This window comes from Dasypus novemcinctus, chromosome 7 (genome assembly GCF_030445035.2).
Source record: "Dasypus novemcinctus isolate mDasNov1 chromosome 7, mDasNov1.1.hap2, whole genome shotgun sequence".
NCBI classification, from domain to species: domain Eukaryota; kingdom Metazoa; phylum Chordata; class Mammalia; order Cingulata; family Dasypodidae; genus Dasypus; species Dasypus novemcinctus.
The window spans coordinates 8012150-8030102 of NC_080679.1; the positions used below are offsets into that span (position 1 = coordinate 8012150).

General features: G+C 49.1%; 1 protein-coding gene across 3 annotated transcripts in view; it reads right to left on the minus strand.

Annotated features, from left to right (window-relative positions):
- AGAP1 (ArfGAP with GTPase domain, ankyrin repeat and PH domain 1) overlaps positions 1-17953 on the minus strand; it is a 617334-nt gene that overhangs the window by 301961 nt on the left and 297420 nt on the right. For all 3 annotated transcript variants that reach the window (XM_058299852.2, XM_058299856.2, XM_058299853.2), the window contains exon 9: positions 14807-14899. In XM_058299852.2, the coding sequence (XP_058155835.1) occupies positions 14807-14899 (93 nt within the window). The remainder of the gene's footprint in view (positions 1-14806; positions 14900-17953) is intronic.

Here is a 17953-nt window from a genome sequence, read left to right on the forward strand (position 1 = left end):
TCCTCTGGGTGGGCGACCCTTTGTATAAAATTCAGTTGAGGTGTCTTTGATTAAACTACCTGTCAAGATTAGGGCTTTTTTATGCCACCACATCAGCAAGGCATGACTCAGGTTGAGTCCCAGCCCCACTGCTGGGTCTAATATAAACGGACACTCACAGGGACAAACTGACACAAGAAGACACAAAGAGGCGAGAACGTGGTCATTTTTGATCTGCCACGTGATAGAGAGGAGAGGGCTCAAACAGATGGACCATTTGCCTGATAGCTTACAGCTGACCTTGGGAAGAGGGCCGAGACCCATATAGGAAGCCCTGAGAGACAAGCCCTGTGCCCACCTGCAGCTGAGAGAGAAGCCCAGAGGGGAAGACTGAAACCACACAGAGGTCGCCCGCCATCTTGCTTCAACACATGGCGGTTGACTTGGGTGAGAAAGTACCTCTTATGGTACCTTGAGTTGGACTTTCCACAGCCTTAGGACTATAAGCTTTTACCCCAAATAAATACTTTTATAAAAACCAACAGACTTCTGGTAGTTGGCATTGGCACCCTTTTGGCAGACTGATACAGCAGGTACCTCCATAGGGACTTTGTGCAATACTTTTCAGACATGCAGTTCCAAGAGAAAACATTTAAAATAAAATACAAAGAAGGCAAGCAATGAAGATGAAATTGGTACTAATAAAACCCCCTGCAGGATGGTGAGACTTCCCTTTGTCCTTGGTCAGATGCTCTATCTGCCCAAGCGCCATTTCCAAGAGGGCAGAGGCAGCGCTTTACGGGCCCATAAGAAACCACGTTCATGAGGAGGATACCAGCTACCCCATTTGGAGTAGCCAGAAAGAGTCTATCTAAAATAAAAAGCATGCTAAAGTGCCACCAGCCAATGGGCAGTGTTCATTCTCTCCGTGCTGGAGCCATCAACCAGCCAAGTACCTCTTCCATCAAAGGGCATGGCGCCATGCTAGTGTAATTTATTATGCCTCTTCTGGTCTTGGGTGCAGCTAAAAGACGGTTTTCATACTTCAGAATCAACAATTTTTCCTGTATTTGCTGACTAATATGCAAACAAGTTTAACTTGCACATATACACTGTAGTAACAGAGAGAAGGGCAACAGAAAATAACAGACTGGCATGCCTTTAACGTAATGGCATTTCAAAAGGGGCTCTTATGGTCACTTTTTAGGCCACCGGAATGGCCAAGAAGATGGTAACAATGTGTTTCTGGCACTGGAGCTGGAGTCTCCAGCATGGCGGCTATTCAAAGGACAGTGACTCTTTCAAACACTCCCACAGGTACTAGCTGCCGTCTGTTTCATGTAAGGAACACAAATATGTGCCTCAATTCCCATGCCACTGGCCATCGGTCAGCAGTCAGGAAGGGGTGGGCGGCCAGCATGTGGAGAGCCAGGCCTGAGAGGCCCCTCTGGCCGGACCCTGGCTCGCTGTGCTTTTATCTACACTCTATTGCAACCAGGAGAACCAGGTCTCATTTTCTTGCATTCATTCCTAGTAGCAATTTGCACTTTTCTACAAATGGTCTTTTGTGTGGTTATTCTTGCTGAATTGCAAACAATAAGACTTCCATAAATCAAGCCTACCAAATCTATTCCTTTGTTGATAATAAAATGAGGGTTTCCCATTAGAAAAAAATCAGAGAAAGCTCCCATAAACATGAGACATGAAAACATGCTTTCCTTTGGCTGACATTACCCAATCCCAGAATGCACAGGTTACCTTGATGAGTATACATAAAATGACAATATGCCTGGGGAGAAAACAGTTGTATGTAAGGCAGGTATATTTTTGGTTCTGCAAATATCAATCTGGGCAGTCTGATGTAAGGGCATATGTAACGTAAGTGTGAAAAATATTTTAACTGCTCTGGGAATAGTCACTGTTAACTGAATGCAACAACAAAAAGGGGGGGGGGGGGCAGAAAAAGAGCATGCAGACCCAAGAGAATTACCAAATCAATTAACAAGTAATTCAGGAACTAATTTCTATATTGCCTCTTAGCACAAAATTGTATCTTTAATTTCTCCTGCAATAAGCATCTCTATGATGGTGCTAACACACACTGATGCTGTAAATGAGTTTACAAGTATCTCTTTCTGATTGGCTATACACCATTATTTCTTCACAGTTCAATGCTGCTGTAGCCAAGTGCTCTGAAATATTTAATTATACTGGTACCTACCAGTTACCAATTTGCAAGATCCACAGCAAGTACAGTACATTTCAAAAAAGTAGTAATCAACTAATTAAAACCACAGTGAATTCGATACTCCAATTACAAACAACTGCTGTAGAATACCCTCAGAGGACCGCGGCAGGAAGGGGCAGTGGCTCTCGCAGAAGTTCTGGCTGTACAGTGGAACACGCACACCGCCGGCCCAGGAGGCCTCGGCTGTCGTTAGCTAGAAACACCTCTGCAGCGCCTTCTAGGTGTTGTCCTGTGCCTGTATTTTTAATAGAGGTGCTGTGCGTTCCTTTGGAAGCTGAGTGTCGGATGAGGCCATTCAATGTGAAGGTCACAGGTTTTGGAAACAGGCCTGGGTGTGAAAATCATTGCCTGCCTTCCAGTCACTTCATGCAATTGTGATGCAAGCTGCGTGCGGCAGTTTGACACTGTTAATGAATCCCAAAAATAGATCCTGGATTGTGTTTATAAACTGGTCTGTCCCTCTGGGTATAGTAGATTGTATTAAACTCAGAGGTTTCACTTCTACATGATTAAATCAAGATTAGGGCTTTTATTTGACCACATCATTAGGGCGTGCAGGGTTGAGTCCTCCACCCTTGGTGGGGTTAAAACAGACTCTCAAGCCGAAGTAAATACATGGAGAAAGAGGACAAAGAGAGTTCAGCCCTGGATGCTGGAGGCCAGGGGAGAGAGTCAAGCCGTTTGCCTGATAGTTTGCAGCTGAAGAGACCCGAGCCCTGATAGCTGAAAAGCCCAGAAAGAAACGAGCCCTGGGGAGAGAGAGGAGCCTTGTGCTAACCCACAGCTGAGAATGGAAGGAGCTGGGACCATGAAGACTTTAGAGAAAGAGGAAGGCTGAACCCTTGCAGAGACCAGCAGCCATCTTGCATCAACACATGGCAACAGACTTTGGGTGAGAAAGTACCTCTTATGGTACCTTGAGTTGGACTCTTTAGGGCCTGATAACTGTAAGCTTCTACCCTAAATAAATACCCTTTATAAAAGCTGCCAGAGATCTAGTACTTTGTATCAGCACCCCATTGGCTGACTAATAAACTGAATTGTTTTTAGTTTCCTCTGCTGCTCCAGACAAGACCACGAAATGGGTCAGCTTAAACAATGGGACTTCATTAGTTATGGTTTTGAGGTCAAGAAAATATCCAAGTCAAGACATCATCAAGGCAATGCTTTGTCTCCGAAGACCAGCTGCTAGCGATCCTTGGCTCCTCTGCCATGTGGCAAGTTACACGGTGGCACCTGCTGGCTTCTCCCTTCGCTTCCGGGTTGCCTGCTTTCAGCCTCTTGTGCCTGTGGCTTGCTCTTTCTTTCTCTCTGTATTCATCCCATTTATTAAGGACCCAGTAATAGGACTAAGACCCATCCTGACTGGGCTGGGCCACACCTTAACTGTAAGAGCCTCATCAAAAAGTCCGACTTACAATGGGTGGACACCCACAGGAGTGGATTAACTTTACAAACATGCTCACCTGGGGTACCTACAGCTCCAAACTACCACACTGCCTCAGGGTTCCCACTTGTAAAGTTTAGATAATCACACCACCTAACCTTGCAGGGTTGCTGTGGGGTCCAGGGGCCTACTGGATAAAAACAGAGGCACAAAAAATGGTTCCCATCAATAGTAACCTGTCCTTTCAAACGTAATGACTGTTTCCCACCCCCATTTTTAAAACAGATCACAAAAAAATGAAGTTTAACGACTCAATTTAGAAAATGGCTGGCCAGTCACATTACAAGCAAAATATCTGGTTGAAACAGTAAAATTACCTGTTAATTTTATGTTTTTAAAAAGCGCGAGGAAGAAAATGCCCCTAATCACGTCAGTGTTGGGGTAAAAAGCGTCTAAACAGGGCTTCTGGTCTACTACCTGGTGAGGTGCAGCTGTCAGCAAGTCACGGGACCTTTCTGGGACCCTTTCCCTATCTGTAAAATTCCAGTTTTAAAAACATACATTTGTTGTGCTGAGAAAATGCACTTCAAGTATAGAAACAAGAGAAGAGCATCTGGTAATTTGCACAAGAAATGGGAAGATCACAGGGAAAAGGCAATCTTCTGGTTAAGAGAGAATTCGGATCTCTATGCAGTCTTTATTCTCTGAGGGAAATTACTCAAGACAACTTGTAAAATCCCGAGGGACGGAATTTTCCGTTTTCATGCAAAAATTATGAGACAAAACCCCAAGATGAGAACTGGCATGGCACGTAGGTGAAGCTACCTTCCTACTTTATACCAACCTAGCCCAATACCTGGATCCCAGCGGCGCTCAGATCTGTGCTGTTGTGTTTCCTAAACACATCGATAAGTTTTTAAATGAACTGAAATTGATCACTATTAATCACTTTTAGGATCTATTGAGCACCTGCCAAGTGCCCACTCAAAATCCGACAGCCAGATGCCTCTGATCACTTCAGCTCTGAGACTGCCAATCCATTCACTCCACTCACCGCTTGCAGCAACTCCTCTCCCCTGGGCTGCCCCAGCTCCTCAAAGGCCCAGGAAGTTTCAAAATTCTCATTTGTCCCTTCCCTCGAACATAGGAAGGGCAAACCAAACACTTAATCGACTCTTCTCTGATGGTAAAGGAATGGAAGATTCAGGACAGGAAATGAATGTTGCTGTAGTGCTATGAACTACTTTGTGGACGTTATTCACATGGCACCAGTTTTCTCCTAAGCATCTTTTGCCCTGATGGGACCCCACACTGCATCTGGATGCTCTGTTTCGTTAGTCATCTCCATTCCGCCTTTCCTGATTTGTCATGGCCTTGACACTAGCTGTAGAAAGTCTCTCTGTTTGGATTCATCTGAGTTTTGCTTCTGTCGTGATGCGACTGAGGTTGTGCATTTTGGGCAAGAATCCTACAGAAGTGCTGAGCCCTTCTCAGCGCATCTCGGCCGTCATCAGCGTTGACCTTGCTCATTTGGTGAAGGTGGTGCCTGCGGGTCCTCAGCCGAGAGGTGCTGCTTTCCATTTCTAATCGATACATAGTGCGGGGAGGTACTCTGATATTATACATAGCCCTCCCCTCCCCGGGCCCCATGGCTCCCTCATCTGTTTGCTTGTTGTTTTTGCTCACTGACTGCTCGTTTCTTCTTTAGGAGGCCCAGGAACCAAACCCGGGACCTCCCGTGTGGGAGGCGGGTGCCCAACTGCTTGAGGCAGTTGGGTGTATTTTTTATGCTTTTAAAGCAGAGGGGAACTTTCAGGAAGTAAGTATAGCAGGGTTTAGGACTAACTGAATTGAGGGAGACGAGGTTTGGGAAGAGCCTAACCAGTTAATATTTTTTTGTTTCCATTTTCTTACACAGACTCTACAGGAGTACTAGTAGGTATTTTATAGAAAATGTTTCACTATAGATACATTTTCCAAACTAACAAACCCTTCTGTGCCAATTTCATAATAGTGCACCAAATTTCTACATATTTAATTATAGTTAGCAGCTCTGATTTCATAACCTGTCAGTAATTCAGTCAAGAATAAATTTCCTTAGTGAGAAATTAGAAAGGAAAATGTGTTTTTGCCACTCAAAACTACCTGACGAGGGAGCCAGTGTAGCTCGGTGGTTGAGCGCCAGCTTCCCACACACAAGGTCCCAGGTTCAATCCCTGGGCCCAGGACCTAAAACAAAGCAAAACAAAAAACCCAAAAAAACCCAGCCAAACAAAAAAACAACTATCTGATGAAAATGCCTCTGCCCAACGACTTCCAAGGAGAGCCTGAAAAGGGGAGCAGGGAGTTCCTGAGGCATCACCTTCTTTCCACCTTGGGGGACAGCAGGCTCCTGAGCAGGCCTCAGGGTGTAACGGGGAGAAGGATGAGTCGGGCCCTGCGGAAACGCCCCGAGCCTCCGCTCCTCCCCCCGGAGCTTCGGGAGGAAGGGTCTGGCCAGGAGCCGCTCCTCGGCTTCCATGCGAGTTCCGCTGCTGCTACCGTTTAGAAACAAAACGTGAAATTCTAGGATCCGGTGTGAGCGTGCTGGCGGGAACCAGAGGCGCGCACTCGTCCTCCACGCCTGGGCGAGGAGAAGGAAGGCCGGCTCAGGGGACGTCCGTGCAATCCCGCGTTCCTCAGGGAGAGAGACCCAGGCCCCACCAGGAATCGTTCCTCGCGCAGAAAGGGGGCGGCCCGCCGGGTGGTTTTCTCAGGAGCCCCAGGGGTCGTCTGTGTCCAGGCAGCAAGCGCAAACACGCGAAGACCCAGGCGAGTCCTCATGGCGGATCAGTGTGTTTACAGCTCGTCACTACCTGCTGCGATCTTCACCTTGCAGCCGAGTCTGCCCTGGGCTCTCTAGTCCTGCCTAGTCTCCCCACCAGGGATCATCTCCCTTCCTGAGCACCACGTTAGGGACATGGAGAACGACGACTATTGCCAGGAGAACTGAATGAGAATCGACCCCAGGCCCCAGCCCCAGCCCGCAGGCCTGCGGAGCTCACGAACCACTCTGATCCCCTGGAGCTTGGCCTTTCTTTCCAAAACCCACCTGAAGGAGCCGTGCTGCCCTCAACACAACCAAAAGGCCTCAGCAGCTGCAAGCGCACGTCGCGGAGTATGCACTCCGTGCCTCGGGAAGGACGCGTTCCAGGGCAGCCTTATTTCCAGACGTAACAGTTCACTACAACTTTGGGGGTGGAAATGGAAGTGCCCACAGCAGAGCACGTGCAGGCGTCCTGCCAGCACGGGAAGGTGCACCACGTGGGCCCTGTGGAGTGAGGGGGCTTCCCTGCGCTACCAGGCAGGAGAGCACCACCGACGGGCCGCCCCCGCTTGGCCGTGGACCGGCCAGGCAGCGCCCACCCAGTCCTCACTTTTCTCATCTGAGAAATGGGTCCATCACACCCACATCACAGTTACATGAGATGCATGATGCTCCAGCTCAGTTTTTAGCGCTTCCCAAGCGGTCAGGGAACACGGGCACCGCTCGTTGACCGTGATTACTCGTCATCACTCACTACCGTGGTACCAGAGTGAGGCGGGGGGCAGGAGCCCCGTGAGGAGCGAGAGCCGCGGGCGCGCTCCTCCTCGCCGTCGCAGGGCTCACACGGCTGCTCTGATTTCAGACGCCCCCCGGCCCCCCAGCTGACGGGAAGGCTGCTTTCTCCCTCGGCACGGCTTGGCAACCGGGCCGCCCCCGGCTCCCCCTCCTCACCCCTTCCTCGGGAGCCGCGCCCCCACAACGGCGCACTCTCGGCCAAGCCGCCTGTGCTTCTCCGGCCCCCGGCGAGTGGACCCCAAGCCCCAAGTCCCAGTTGAATCACCCCCTTCCTCAGCCTCCCCTTTCCCGTTTAGTAGAACTGAGCACTCCTTAGCTCCTGGGCCCCCACATTCCTTGTCCTCCCCAACAGAGCTACTGCCCGTGATCTGGGGTCTCCACGCACTTCCGAGCCCACCTGCTTCGGCGTCACCGACTGCCCCCTCCAGCTACCGGGAGGGAGCCCAGTGGCTGACTACCCCACAGGGAGGGTACACGTTTTTAAAGCTGTGCAAATCCAATGGGGAATAATATAAAAAAATAACTTTATTGGTTCATCAAGGCAAAAATGAGTTCTGGCAATACATATGAACATTAGTTTTGGGAAACTTTCATCTATTTGTACGTGCTTCCATATTTCAGAGCTCACAGGGAATCTGATTTCCCTGCTATTATTCAACTTTTAAAGAAAAGAAACATTTCGTTGAAACAAACCATTTAGTCAGATATTACACCAGCTCCCGGAAAATGGATACACAAGAGGATGCACTGAGTCTTAAAATTAACTTCCACTCTTGGAAACAACATTATGTTTACATGGCGGTTTATAGTGTATAAAGCACTTTAGCATATATTAGCGCGTCTCACCCTCCAACAACCCTCACGAACGCGCCAAACATTATTTCAAGTTCCTGCATGGATTTATATCTAAATGACGGATCTTGGTTTTGGTTAAATTAATTTCGCTGGGCATTTTGTATAGACCAGGTGCCACCTACTTCCGCTGTCAAAAGGGACGGGGTGGGGTGTGGGGGTGTGTGTCTTATGGATTCAAAGACAAATGAGCAGGATTCGGAGATGGGCCTCCAGGTGCCCTGACCCGGGTCTGCAAAGCCACACCTGTGACGCAGCCACCTGACTTAACAGCTGTAATTGGCCACATCTGCTGGGAGCTGTTCACCCAATGTGGGAAAGTAGCTTCCAGGGCACCAGGCACCCGCCAGTCAATTATCAGGCTCTGGGGAACTAAATGGACCTGATGCCCAGGCCAGGCGGATTTCTACATGGGAGAGCGGCTTTCTCCCAGGGAGCCTTTGCCCACCCTGGCCATCGTCAGAGGCTGCGCAGGATTTACAGACCGAGAAGGAACTCCTTCCCCAGCCTCCAGAGGTGCAGCGTAGCTGTTTCTCTCTCTCTCAGATGAGGCCCGTGAAGCTTCCGTGGAGGCTCGAGTCCCCTCCACGGAGGCCACGGACCAGCTCGCTGGGAGCAGGGTGGGACGTTCGGGGGCCGTGGAAGTGGGTGTCGACAGGCTGCTTTTGATCCGTGGATGCCGCACAATACATGCCTCGTGTTGAGCCCAGGTGCCGGCGAGGGGGGCAGCGGCCCGCAGCGGGCTGGGTGAGGGCCGAACTCCAGCGCCTCCTTTCACTTCACTGACAACGGCCTCTTTCTCCTTGACCGAGAATCAAAAACGCGCCCCACCTCAAGAGCGCGGGCAGCCCCGATGGTGGGGCGCGGCGGGAACGTGGCCGCTGGGGAAGGCGTGCCCGTGGCTTCCGAGGGCTGCTCTCGACAGGTGCCCACAACATCTGGGGTCAAGGTCAAATGAGGACTTTAGAAAAGTTTGATGAGGACACCGAGTTCCTCTGGCATATTGCGAACCGTCACAATAACCACGACGCTCCCTGAGTTGTACCAGCAGCCCCAGAAAGGAAAAGCACCGAGGAAGACCCGAACGGAGGAAGGGCCCATGAGAGGAAGGGAGCCTGCCTCTGGACAGCCACTCAGGCCGGTCACAGCCCCGGCTCCAACCCACGCGCACTGCCTGCATTCCCGCAGTACCACGAGAGAACAGCTTCTCTCAAAGCATCCACCAACTGGGGAAGCGGATTGGGCTTACCTGACAGAGCATCCGCCTACCACACGGGAGATCCAGGATTCAAACCCCGGGCCTCCTTGACTTGACTCGTGTGGAGCTGGCCCACGCGCAGTGCTGATGCGCGCAAGGAGTGCCATGCCACGCAGGGGTGTCCCCACATGAGGGAGCCCCACACGCAAGGAGTGCGCCCCGTAAGGAGAGCCGCCCTGTGCAAAAGTGCAGCCTGCCCAGGAATGGCACCGCACACACGGAGAGCCGACACAGCAAGACGACACAACGAAAAGAGACACAGATTCCCGGTGCCATTGACAAGAATACAAGCGGACACAGAAGAACACACAGCGAATGGACACAGAGAGAAGAAAACGGGGGGTGAGGGGGAGGAGAGGAGAGAAATAATTAAAAAATAAATCTTTAAAGAAAAATATTCACCACTGGTCCAATCAAAAATAAGTAACTGCCCGAAGTAGGCAATGCAGCAATTTGCCCATCAACGCCTGAGCATGCAGTGAGTCCTGCTGGCGATGAGACTCGAAAGGGAACAAAACCACTAGTCGAGGGCACCCAGCAGGGCCGAGGGGTCCGTGGAGGCCCCTGGCAAGCGGCCTGCATTTACGGGGAGTGGGCCTGGCTGGAGGCTGACCTACTCGGGGCCCCTATGCTTTCGTATTTCTCCTTTCTAAGCAGGCCTGCAAGCGAGGGCAGGTCCTCCTAGCTCCCGGCGGGAAAGCCACGGCGGGGAATCACACGGGGCCTTCTGCTGGTCCTGACGGGAGGAAAAGACTCCCAAACAGAAGCGTAAGAAAGCAGGACGGTCACGCTCACTTTTCACTCTGAGAACCCTCACCCAAGACAGCGCGGCATGCTGCCCTGGGAGACTGAGTGCGGAGCTTCCTTCGTGCTTGTTTGCCCCTTCCACAAGAAAAAATCCTATCTGTTCAACCAATTATTGCAACCTTGGCAAAAAAAACGGATCGAGACTTTAAAAATTCCCATACACTCTGGGGCTGCCGGGGGAGAGCTGGGGGCAGCGAGGGGGCACTGCTTTCGCAGAGTGAGGGTCGGGACAGGACGCGGGGGCCCGGCTCGGGCCGAGGGCCGGCGGAGGGCGGCGAAGAGGCTGCAGTGCGTGGCTGTGCGTCTGCGTTCAAATACAGAGATTAAAAATGTGAAAGAGAAAGGAAGGAAGGAGAGCACACAGCTGCTGTCCCCCAAACAGACCTCCCATCTGCCACCCGTGATTTGCATGTCACCTTCTCCAGGCTCATTTGTACTTCATTAACTGCCATTGACTTAACAAGATTTATGCAAATGACACCACAGGAGTCCCCAACTCCCACCGCAATCAAGTGATTATGTATGTACAACTCTCCACAGCAATGAAAAATTAATACGTGACAAGCCCACTCGCCACCGAGCCGGGCCTCTGCCTTTCATTTCTCTTGCTTTGCTTTTTAATTTTTATTCCAATGGACCTTAACTCATTGGTAAAGAAGCAGAACTCTCTGGGCTGACCTCCTCCGAAACCCCAAGAAGGACAAAAAGAGGTAAGGTGAACTCCTACTCATGGAAAATGAAGCCAGACTCCAGAAAATAAGTCACATTCTTGATGAGAGACCCTTCATTGGGAAGAAAGAAGAGGAGGAGCTCAGTGCCCTAACGATTCGGCTAGCTCCCACACGGTGGGGCCAGCCTTGCTTCTCAGAATGAACGGGCTGTAAGCCACGAGCGGAACTCAGCTAGCGTGCTCCCCGGCTCCACGTCCAACCTGTAAAACAACGGTTCAGGGTGCCCGCCACATTCCAAACCATCCACTACTAGATTGCTGTGGGACAAATGCGGCTGCAGTGATGAAAACATCGGCTGGTCCGGACCCCACCACCAGCACCAGCTCCACCGAGGTGGCTGAGGTTCTAAAACGACTCCCCCACCACCACGCAAGGGGGTTACAGCCGCTGTGCGGGCTTGGCGCGAACCCCAAGTCCTCTGCGGCTGCTGGGAAATGCAGTATCCCACGACATCAACCCCACCTGCCTTCCAGAACAGAACTGCAGCTGCCTTATCACAGGGCAAACATGCTCACAGACGTGGTTTTAGAAGTTTCTTCTGCACAGACATAAAATGTTTTTGTCTGAAGTCAGGTTTCAAATACATTAATTTAAAACCCATGACTTGGCTTGCTAAGCTCTGTGGAGACTTTCCAACACACACATAATGGAAAGAGCATGGCAGTGGGACTGAATTCAAATCCCCACCTTCCGCTTTCTCACTGGGAGCTCTAGAGCACCCACCTTCTGGGAGTTTCATTTAAAATAAGGATAATGCCACTAACTACCTCAAAGATGACAATTTTGAAGATTAAATGGGATGCGACGTGAAAAGCACTCAGAAAATAGTAACTGCTCACTTAGTTAAGTTCATCCTATGCATCAGATAAATCTGCTGCATGTCAAGAAAATGGTGTGTGGGTACCTCCCAGCCAGATTCTTCTCTTCCAATCTTCTCCTTTCAATTTCAAGTTGAAACCATCACACTGGCACCGCCAGGAACTGAGGGATCTTTAACAGTCTATGTGCCTTTGTAAACACAGGCATCTGGTTGACCCTGAATCTCAGCAGAGTTGCAAAAACTACTCTCCAGTCATTGGACTCACCCAGGACAACTAACAAAATGATGATGATGGACAATGCCCATCCTAAAAAACAGAGTATCTATAACTGCGAGCAAGGCAGTTCCATCTGTCTGCCCCATGGGATCTAAGTCCCCTGTCAATTGGAAACAATGGGCATCACCATCCTGAACAAACATAAGGTGAGAATGCAAATAAAGTAGATAATATTATTCTAGGAATGGAAGAACTATAACACTGATATAAAGGCAGTGGCCACCAGAGGTTCTGAGTGGAGGGAGAGGGAAGAATAGGTGTGACATGGGGCATTTTGGGGACATTGGAATTGTTCTGAATGACATGGCAATAGCGGATACAGGCCATCATATATTTTGTCGAAACCTGTAAAAATGTGCAGTGAAAAGTGGAAACTACAATGTAAACTATTGACAATGGTTAGTGGCAATGCTTCAATATGTGCTCATCAGTTATAACAAAGGTACCACACTAATGAGGAATGTTGTTAATGGGGAAAAGTGGGGGGGTGGAGGATGGGGGAGTATATGGGAATCCCCTATATTTTCGATATATCATTTATGTAATCTAAAGCTTCTTTAAAAATAAAATTACCAAAAAAGTACAAAAAAACAAACCCAAAGGCATGCAAGAGAGATCAACATGACCATCTATAAATCCATAGCACTCCGTCTGACTCAGAGTTGCCGAGTATTTCTAATGTAAAAGTTCCCTGTAGAGTCTCCAGGTGTGAGTGCTCCCAGGGACTTAGGCTCCCCATTTTACAGACGAGGAAGCTGAGGGCAGGTGAGACTGTGAAGAGGAGAATGCCAAGGTGAGGCTGGAATGCAGCAGGTGTGGACTTAACAGGAACGAGCGTGCCTATGTTTCACTAGGAATTCAGAGCGGGATTTAGATTTCAACATAGATTACTGCGAATATTCACAATCAGACAGCTTCCAGGGACTGAATAATTCTCATTTTACCCTTGAGAGTCAACCCCGATCCTCACGCATATTGAAAATCTCGTCTTGTGAAGTCAGCATCCGCCCCAAATGAGCAAGGTACAAACTGCACGCAGGTTTCAATTACTCCATGGGCCTACCCTCCTCCTAGAGAGACCCCCTGCATGCTAATGAGCCCCCACCCAAATCAGTGAGATTTGGGGCGATTAGGGACCAGCCCATTATTAAGTTTCAGTACCCCAACCAAAACAATCCCAGGACCAATTTTTAAATGTCAGGGGAAAAAAAGGTTTTTATGATTCTAGTTGAAACAACATAAAAATTGTACATTAAAATGACCTTATAGAGAGTTAGGTTATACATATGTGCACAAAGAAAATAATAAGCAACTCATGTGTATGAACCTCTAATGCCAGGAAATCATTTCAAAATGAAAATGCCATCCCCAGCTAAGCTGAAGGATTTCTTCATTTGTTGGCTTGGGGTTGTTCTTTCTTTTTTAACATACGGGATTTCTCTTAAGAGCACACGTGCTAGTCCACAGCGGTGACCCAGCACTTGGACACGTGTTTCTATGACGGCACGATGGCCTCGGTACTATCCCCAGCCTTCTCTATTCTCAGCCTGGAAAGTTCTCAACAGAGGCCCAGGGGCAGGGAAGGAGAAAGCTCCCGGGCAGTTCCAGTTACGCTGCGGTGGAGGCTTGGTTTTGTGTCATTTCTGAGCTTGCTGGAGCCCTTGTGGACTGGTCAGTGTCACCACAGAGATGCTTGCCCCTCCCAGCCCGTTTTGCCCCCACGACTCCATCCCCTGGTTCTAGCTGTGTTCCTTGTTATTTCAAATGGGTAAGATCTGCGTGGCTGAAAACAAACAACTGTATTTGAGTAAAGATTAGACCCCGTTTTAAGAGTAGCCAATGCCAATGGCAGTTCTGAAAGGATTCATAAAACCATCCAGGGGTATGCAAAAGAGGCGAGTGGATAAGGGAGATGGAGAGGATCAAACTGGTCCCAAGTGATGCCCCGCGGAGGCAGGGCTACTGTCCTGCCCCCAGATTTTCCCCCCCTCTCATGCAGAATGCCCTCCAAATTAACTGGCTATCTTTAACAGACCAAAAGGAGGCATTTCCAGAAGCCACTGTGCAGGCCTGAAGCCTTTATTTTTTATTTTCCTTGGAAATAAAACAGCGCAACACGTCACATGAACCGTCATTCTACCTGAGACATGAAGTACTTTACGTCCAGTTTCTGGGCTGGAAAACCTATTTTAGGCTAGCACCAGAGGCCAAAACAAATCCTTGAATTCAAGTCCTGTTGTGTAATGAGGAAGTTTAATTAAGGCCCCGCATTACAGCTGTAAATGTTCTTTTATATAATAAGGTCTAAATGAAACTGAACCTAATCAAAGTTACAATTCCTTCATTAGCAAATTACAAACAAGAGTGCACAGCTGACACACCGCCTATGATTATCACAACTAATTGCCTCGTTGTTACAAACCGGCCTGGAACGGCGTTCAGATGTCCGTCTGCGAGAGCAAATGAGGGCCACGTCGGGCTCTTCCTATGATCACAAGGGGCTCTTGTATGGCGATCCGATGTACCCCTGTCGGCCAGCGGCCACGGCCCAATCAAAGCCGTGCTACAAAGACCGCCTTTGAAGCCAGCGCAGCCTGGAAGCACACTCCATGTGCAGGCGGGCAGACTGCACTTCATTAGGCCTGTTGTCACGTTTTCCCTCTTCTTATTCTAATGATCCTATTTTAATACACACAGGAACCTCTCCTAATTGATGTCAAGTGAGTGACTTTCACATTCATCAACAGAGCACATCAAACAAACCCTGGCGCACGAGCCAGCCTGGTGGCCCGGAGACCCGGGGAGGGGCTCCAGCTCCGGGAGGGGGGCGGGGCAGGGGCGCGTACCTGTTTAATTGGGATTGCGCGGCCGCTCCCGATGCTGTCGGCGCGGGCCTCCAGGCCTTTCTTCTCTTTGTCTGGGTCGCTCCCTTTCCGAGACTGCAAAGCAAAAGGAAGGTTGGCATTCAGTTGAGGGCTGCGGTTCACAGATGGGGGCTCTGCCCTTGGTTGGACCGTTTCCGCAAATACATATTTAGGAACCGCGTGTGACAGGCGTGTGTACGGGCACACAAACGTCCACCCGGGGAGCGGCCGCCCTCGCTGACTCAGTTTAGAGAATTCTCTAAACTTTTCCTCCTACTCTTCCCATGGCCAAATTATCTTTTAATTCTTTTTTAAAGAGTTCAAAATTCAATTACTAGAAACCAATGGACCATATAGGAAAGTAACGCCCAACAGGAAAACACATTCCAAAGCCGTGGTTAATATACCCAAGGAGAAAAGGGGGTTCTCGCGGCCTATTTGGAAAACCTACTACATAAACGTATATATTTAATTACTGTCTGAGAGATTTAAAAAATTCGATTAACTGTTCAGCTGTGCAAATGAACAGAGCACCCTTGATTAGCATCAAGGTGCAATTAATGCTTCTTTTCATTGTTTTTGGATGGTGAGAACAGCGAATTCAAAGTCAAACAGATGTGCAACATACACAAGTAATAAAGGGGCAGAGAAGTTAAAAATATTCTTTAGACGAAATGTAGCAGCACTTGGGAAAAAGGAGGGGCTTTGCCTGCCAAGTACCTGAGACGGTTTTCGGGGATGTGTGCCGGCGATCGACCAGGACGGCGGTGATTTTTAATTCAGGGGAGCTACCGCCTACGGGCCACCCCGGCTGGAGGAGCGCCACAGTCTAAGTCCCCATCTCCGACGGCGGGAGAAAGTGTGAGCACAATGATTTTCTGACAGATTTATTTTATTATGAGAGAAAGATCTGAGACTCGTCCTCCTTAATAACGGCACTGACAAGTGACAACTTCACTCCATTACTTTTCAATGGGAACATTACTCACGCAATATTGAAAATGGAGAAACATTTTCATGTGCTTTTCAAATCTGAGATGATATATGAAATGAATATACTTGGTGGTGTCCAGCACTGCAGTGGAGAGCTAATGAAATCCAGTTTCAAAGTGACGAGAGACGGAGCCGCTGGTTTATTTTATTTTTTAATATTTAAAGAGGCAATAGCATAGGACATAAAAAGCAAACACACAAAAAAACAAGGGTGGATGGGATGGAGTTTAGAATTCCAGGAGAGGTCACTGCCAAACTTAGGAAGGAGGGCAAGGAGAAAAGTTCCCATGACGTAAGCCCTCTGAAGGGCTGTTCTCCTGAGCACATCTGCTCATGGGAAAACATGCTTCTTAGATGAGTCTAAGAATGGACATTTATTGAGTACCCACTGTGTGCTGGCCATTTATTGAGTACCTACTATATGCACTTCTTCTTTTGAGCTGGTACAAGTCTGGAGTGAAATGACCAAGTAACACAAGCAACAAACAGAAAGTTGCTGAACATAAAGCAAGACTTTCCCCTAGGGCTAGGAGGGAAACAGTAAAAACCCCTTGCCATGAATTTTAGCTATTGAGAACCTGCTTTCTTTGTAATTAATAAGAGTAGTTAAAAGCAACACAAGAGCCTTAAAATATCTTCTCCCCGCATCTCGATTCATGGGAAACCTGGCATGTGAGGCTTGCATTTGTGAAATAAAAGTCAATGTTCACAGTGACGCTCTTTTTTTTTAGAAAAATTTTAAACCAACCAAGTATCAACAGTCCTCGGGAATTTTATAAATTCTAAATTTCTAAATTTGGAGATCCATCTTCATTATTCTCTATTAACCAGAATAATTAACAGAGCAAACAAACAAAAATTAACATCTTCCTCAAGGCAGCACATCTGTCCCACAGTTACCCTGTTCTCCAAGCGGGAATTTCCAGATTCCACGAATAGCAGGAAGAAATGGCCAGTGTATGTCTGTAAGGAGAAGCTACGAAGAACTACGCACTGCATCTGAGCACACGCAGAGACTGATGAGACCAAAAAAGAGCAGACGTCATTACAAAAGTGAAACAAGCATCTCCTGGTGGCGGTGGAACACTTTGGCGCAGAGTCAGGCCACTAAAATTTTAGGGAAAGAGCGGGGACAGCCAATGGGGAAGGGTGCGAGCCCCGGCTGCGCTGTTAGTACAAGCTCTGCAATTGCTTCTTCCCACCCCTGGCCCCGCTGGATAGCCATAAAACTGAAATCCAATGACAAACTAAAACGAGTAAGTGCAAAATCCCGCGATGTGTAAATTCCAGGAGGGGATCCGTGTTTTCCTGCCAACTTTTGGGAACACACTGCCAGCGGCACTGCTGGAATGGCTCCGCGGGGCCATTTGCTACGACCTGGGGGCCATCGGAGCTCTGGCGGGCTGGCCGGGTGTGGTTCCAGCGGTGATGAGGGGTGTGCCCCGCAGAAGGTCGGGGGCTGTTCTGTCGGAAGTGCTAGGACGCCCTAAGGGTCACCTGCCTGTCTAGAACCGTTTCAAGGGCCCATCCTCCACCAGCTAAGGGGAGCAGGGACCACAGCCGCCCTGGCCCAAGCCATCCAACAAGAAGCCGAGTCCCCTTCTCATGCATGGAGAAGTCGGGGGCAGCGGGAACACGCTGGCCAGGGAATCGAGGTTCCCCTTCTCTACAGCCAGCCTGAATGCCACTCAGACAGCTCCATTTCTATTCCCTGCCTTTGCTGCCTTCTTGCGAGTTCTTCGCAGCCTCTGGTTACTGAGGCATCGGCCTTGCCTTACGTGGGGAGCTTTGGAAAACACCTTGTGGCTGTGCCTGCTTATAGGGAAACAGGCAGAGCAATGACACGGGCAATAAGGATACACGCTGGAGGCGTTTTAAGAGACGGGTGGAGAAAATAAACCACCACCTTCCTGCTAATGCCAATCCCTGCCCAGGAACAGAGGGGAACGTGTTCAGGAGGCAACCGTGGAGGGCCTCGACCTTGAACTAGGACTTTTTGATTTCTTAAAAAATAAAGCAGCAGCTGAGGCAAGGGCTGCTCTTGTCAGTGCTGAACACGCCTGTGTTTGTTATTCCTGTGTGTGCAAAAGTATTTTCTCAAACTCCGGGAAACAGTTTACCCAAGAGTAAATCAGG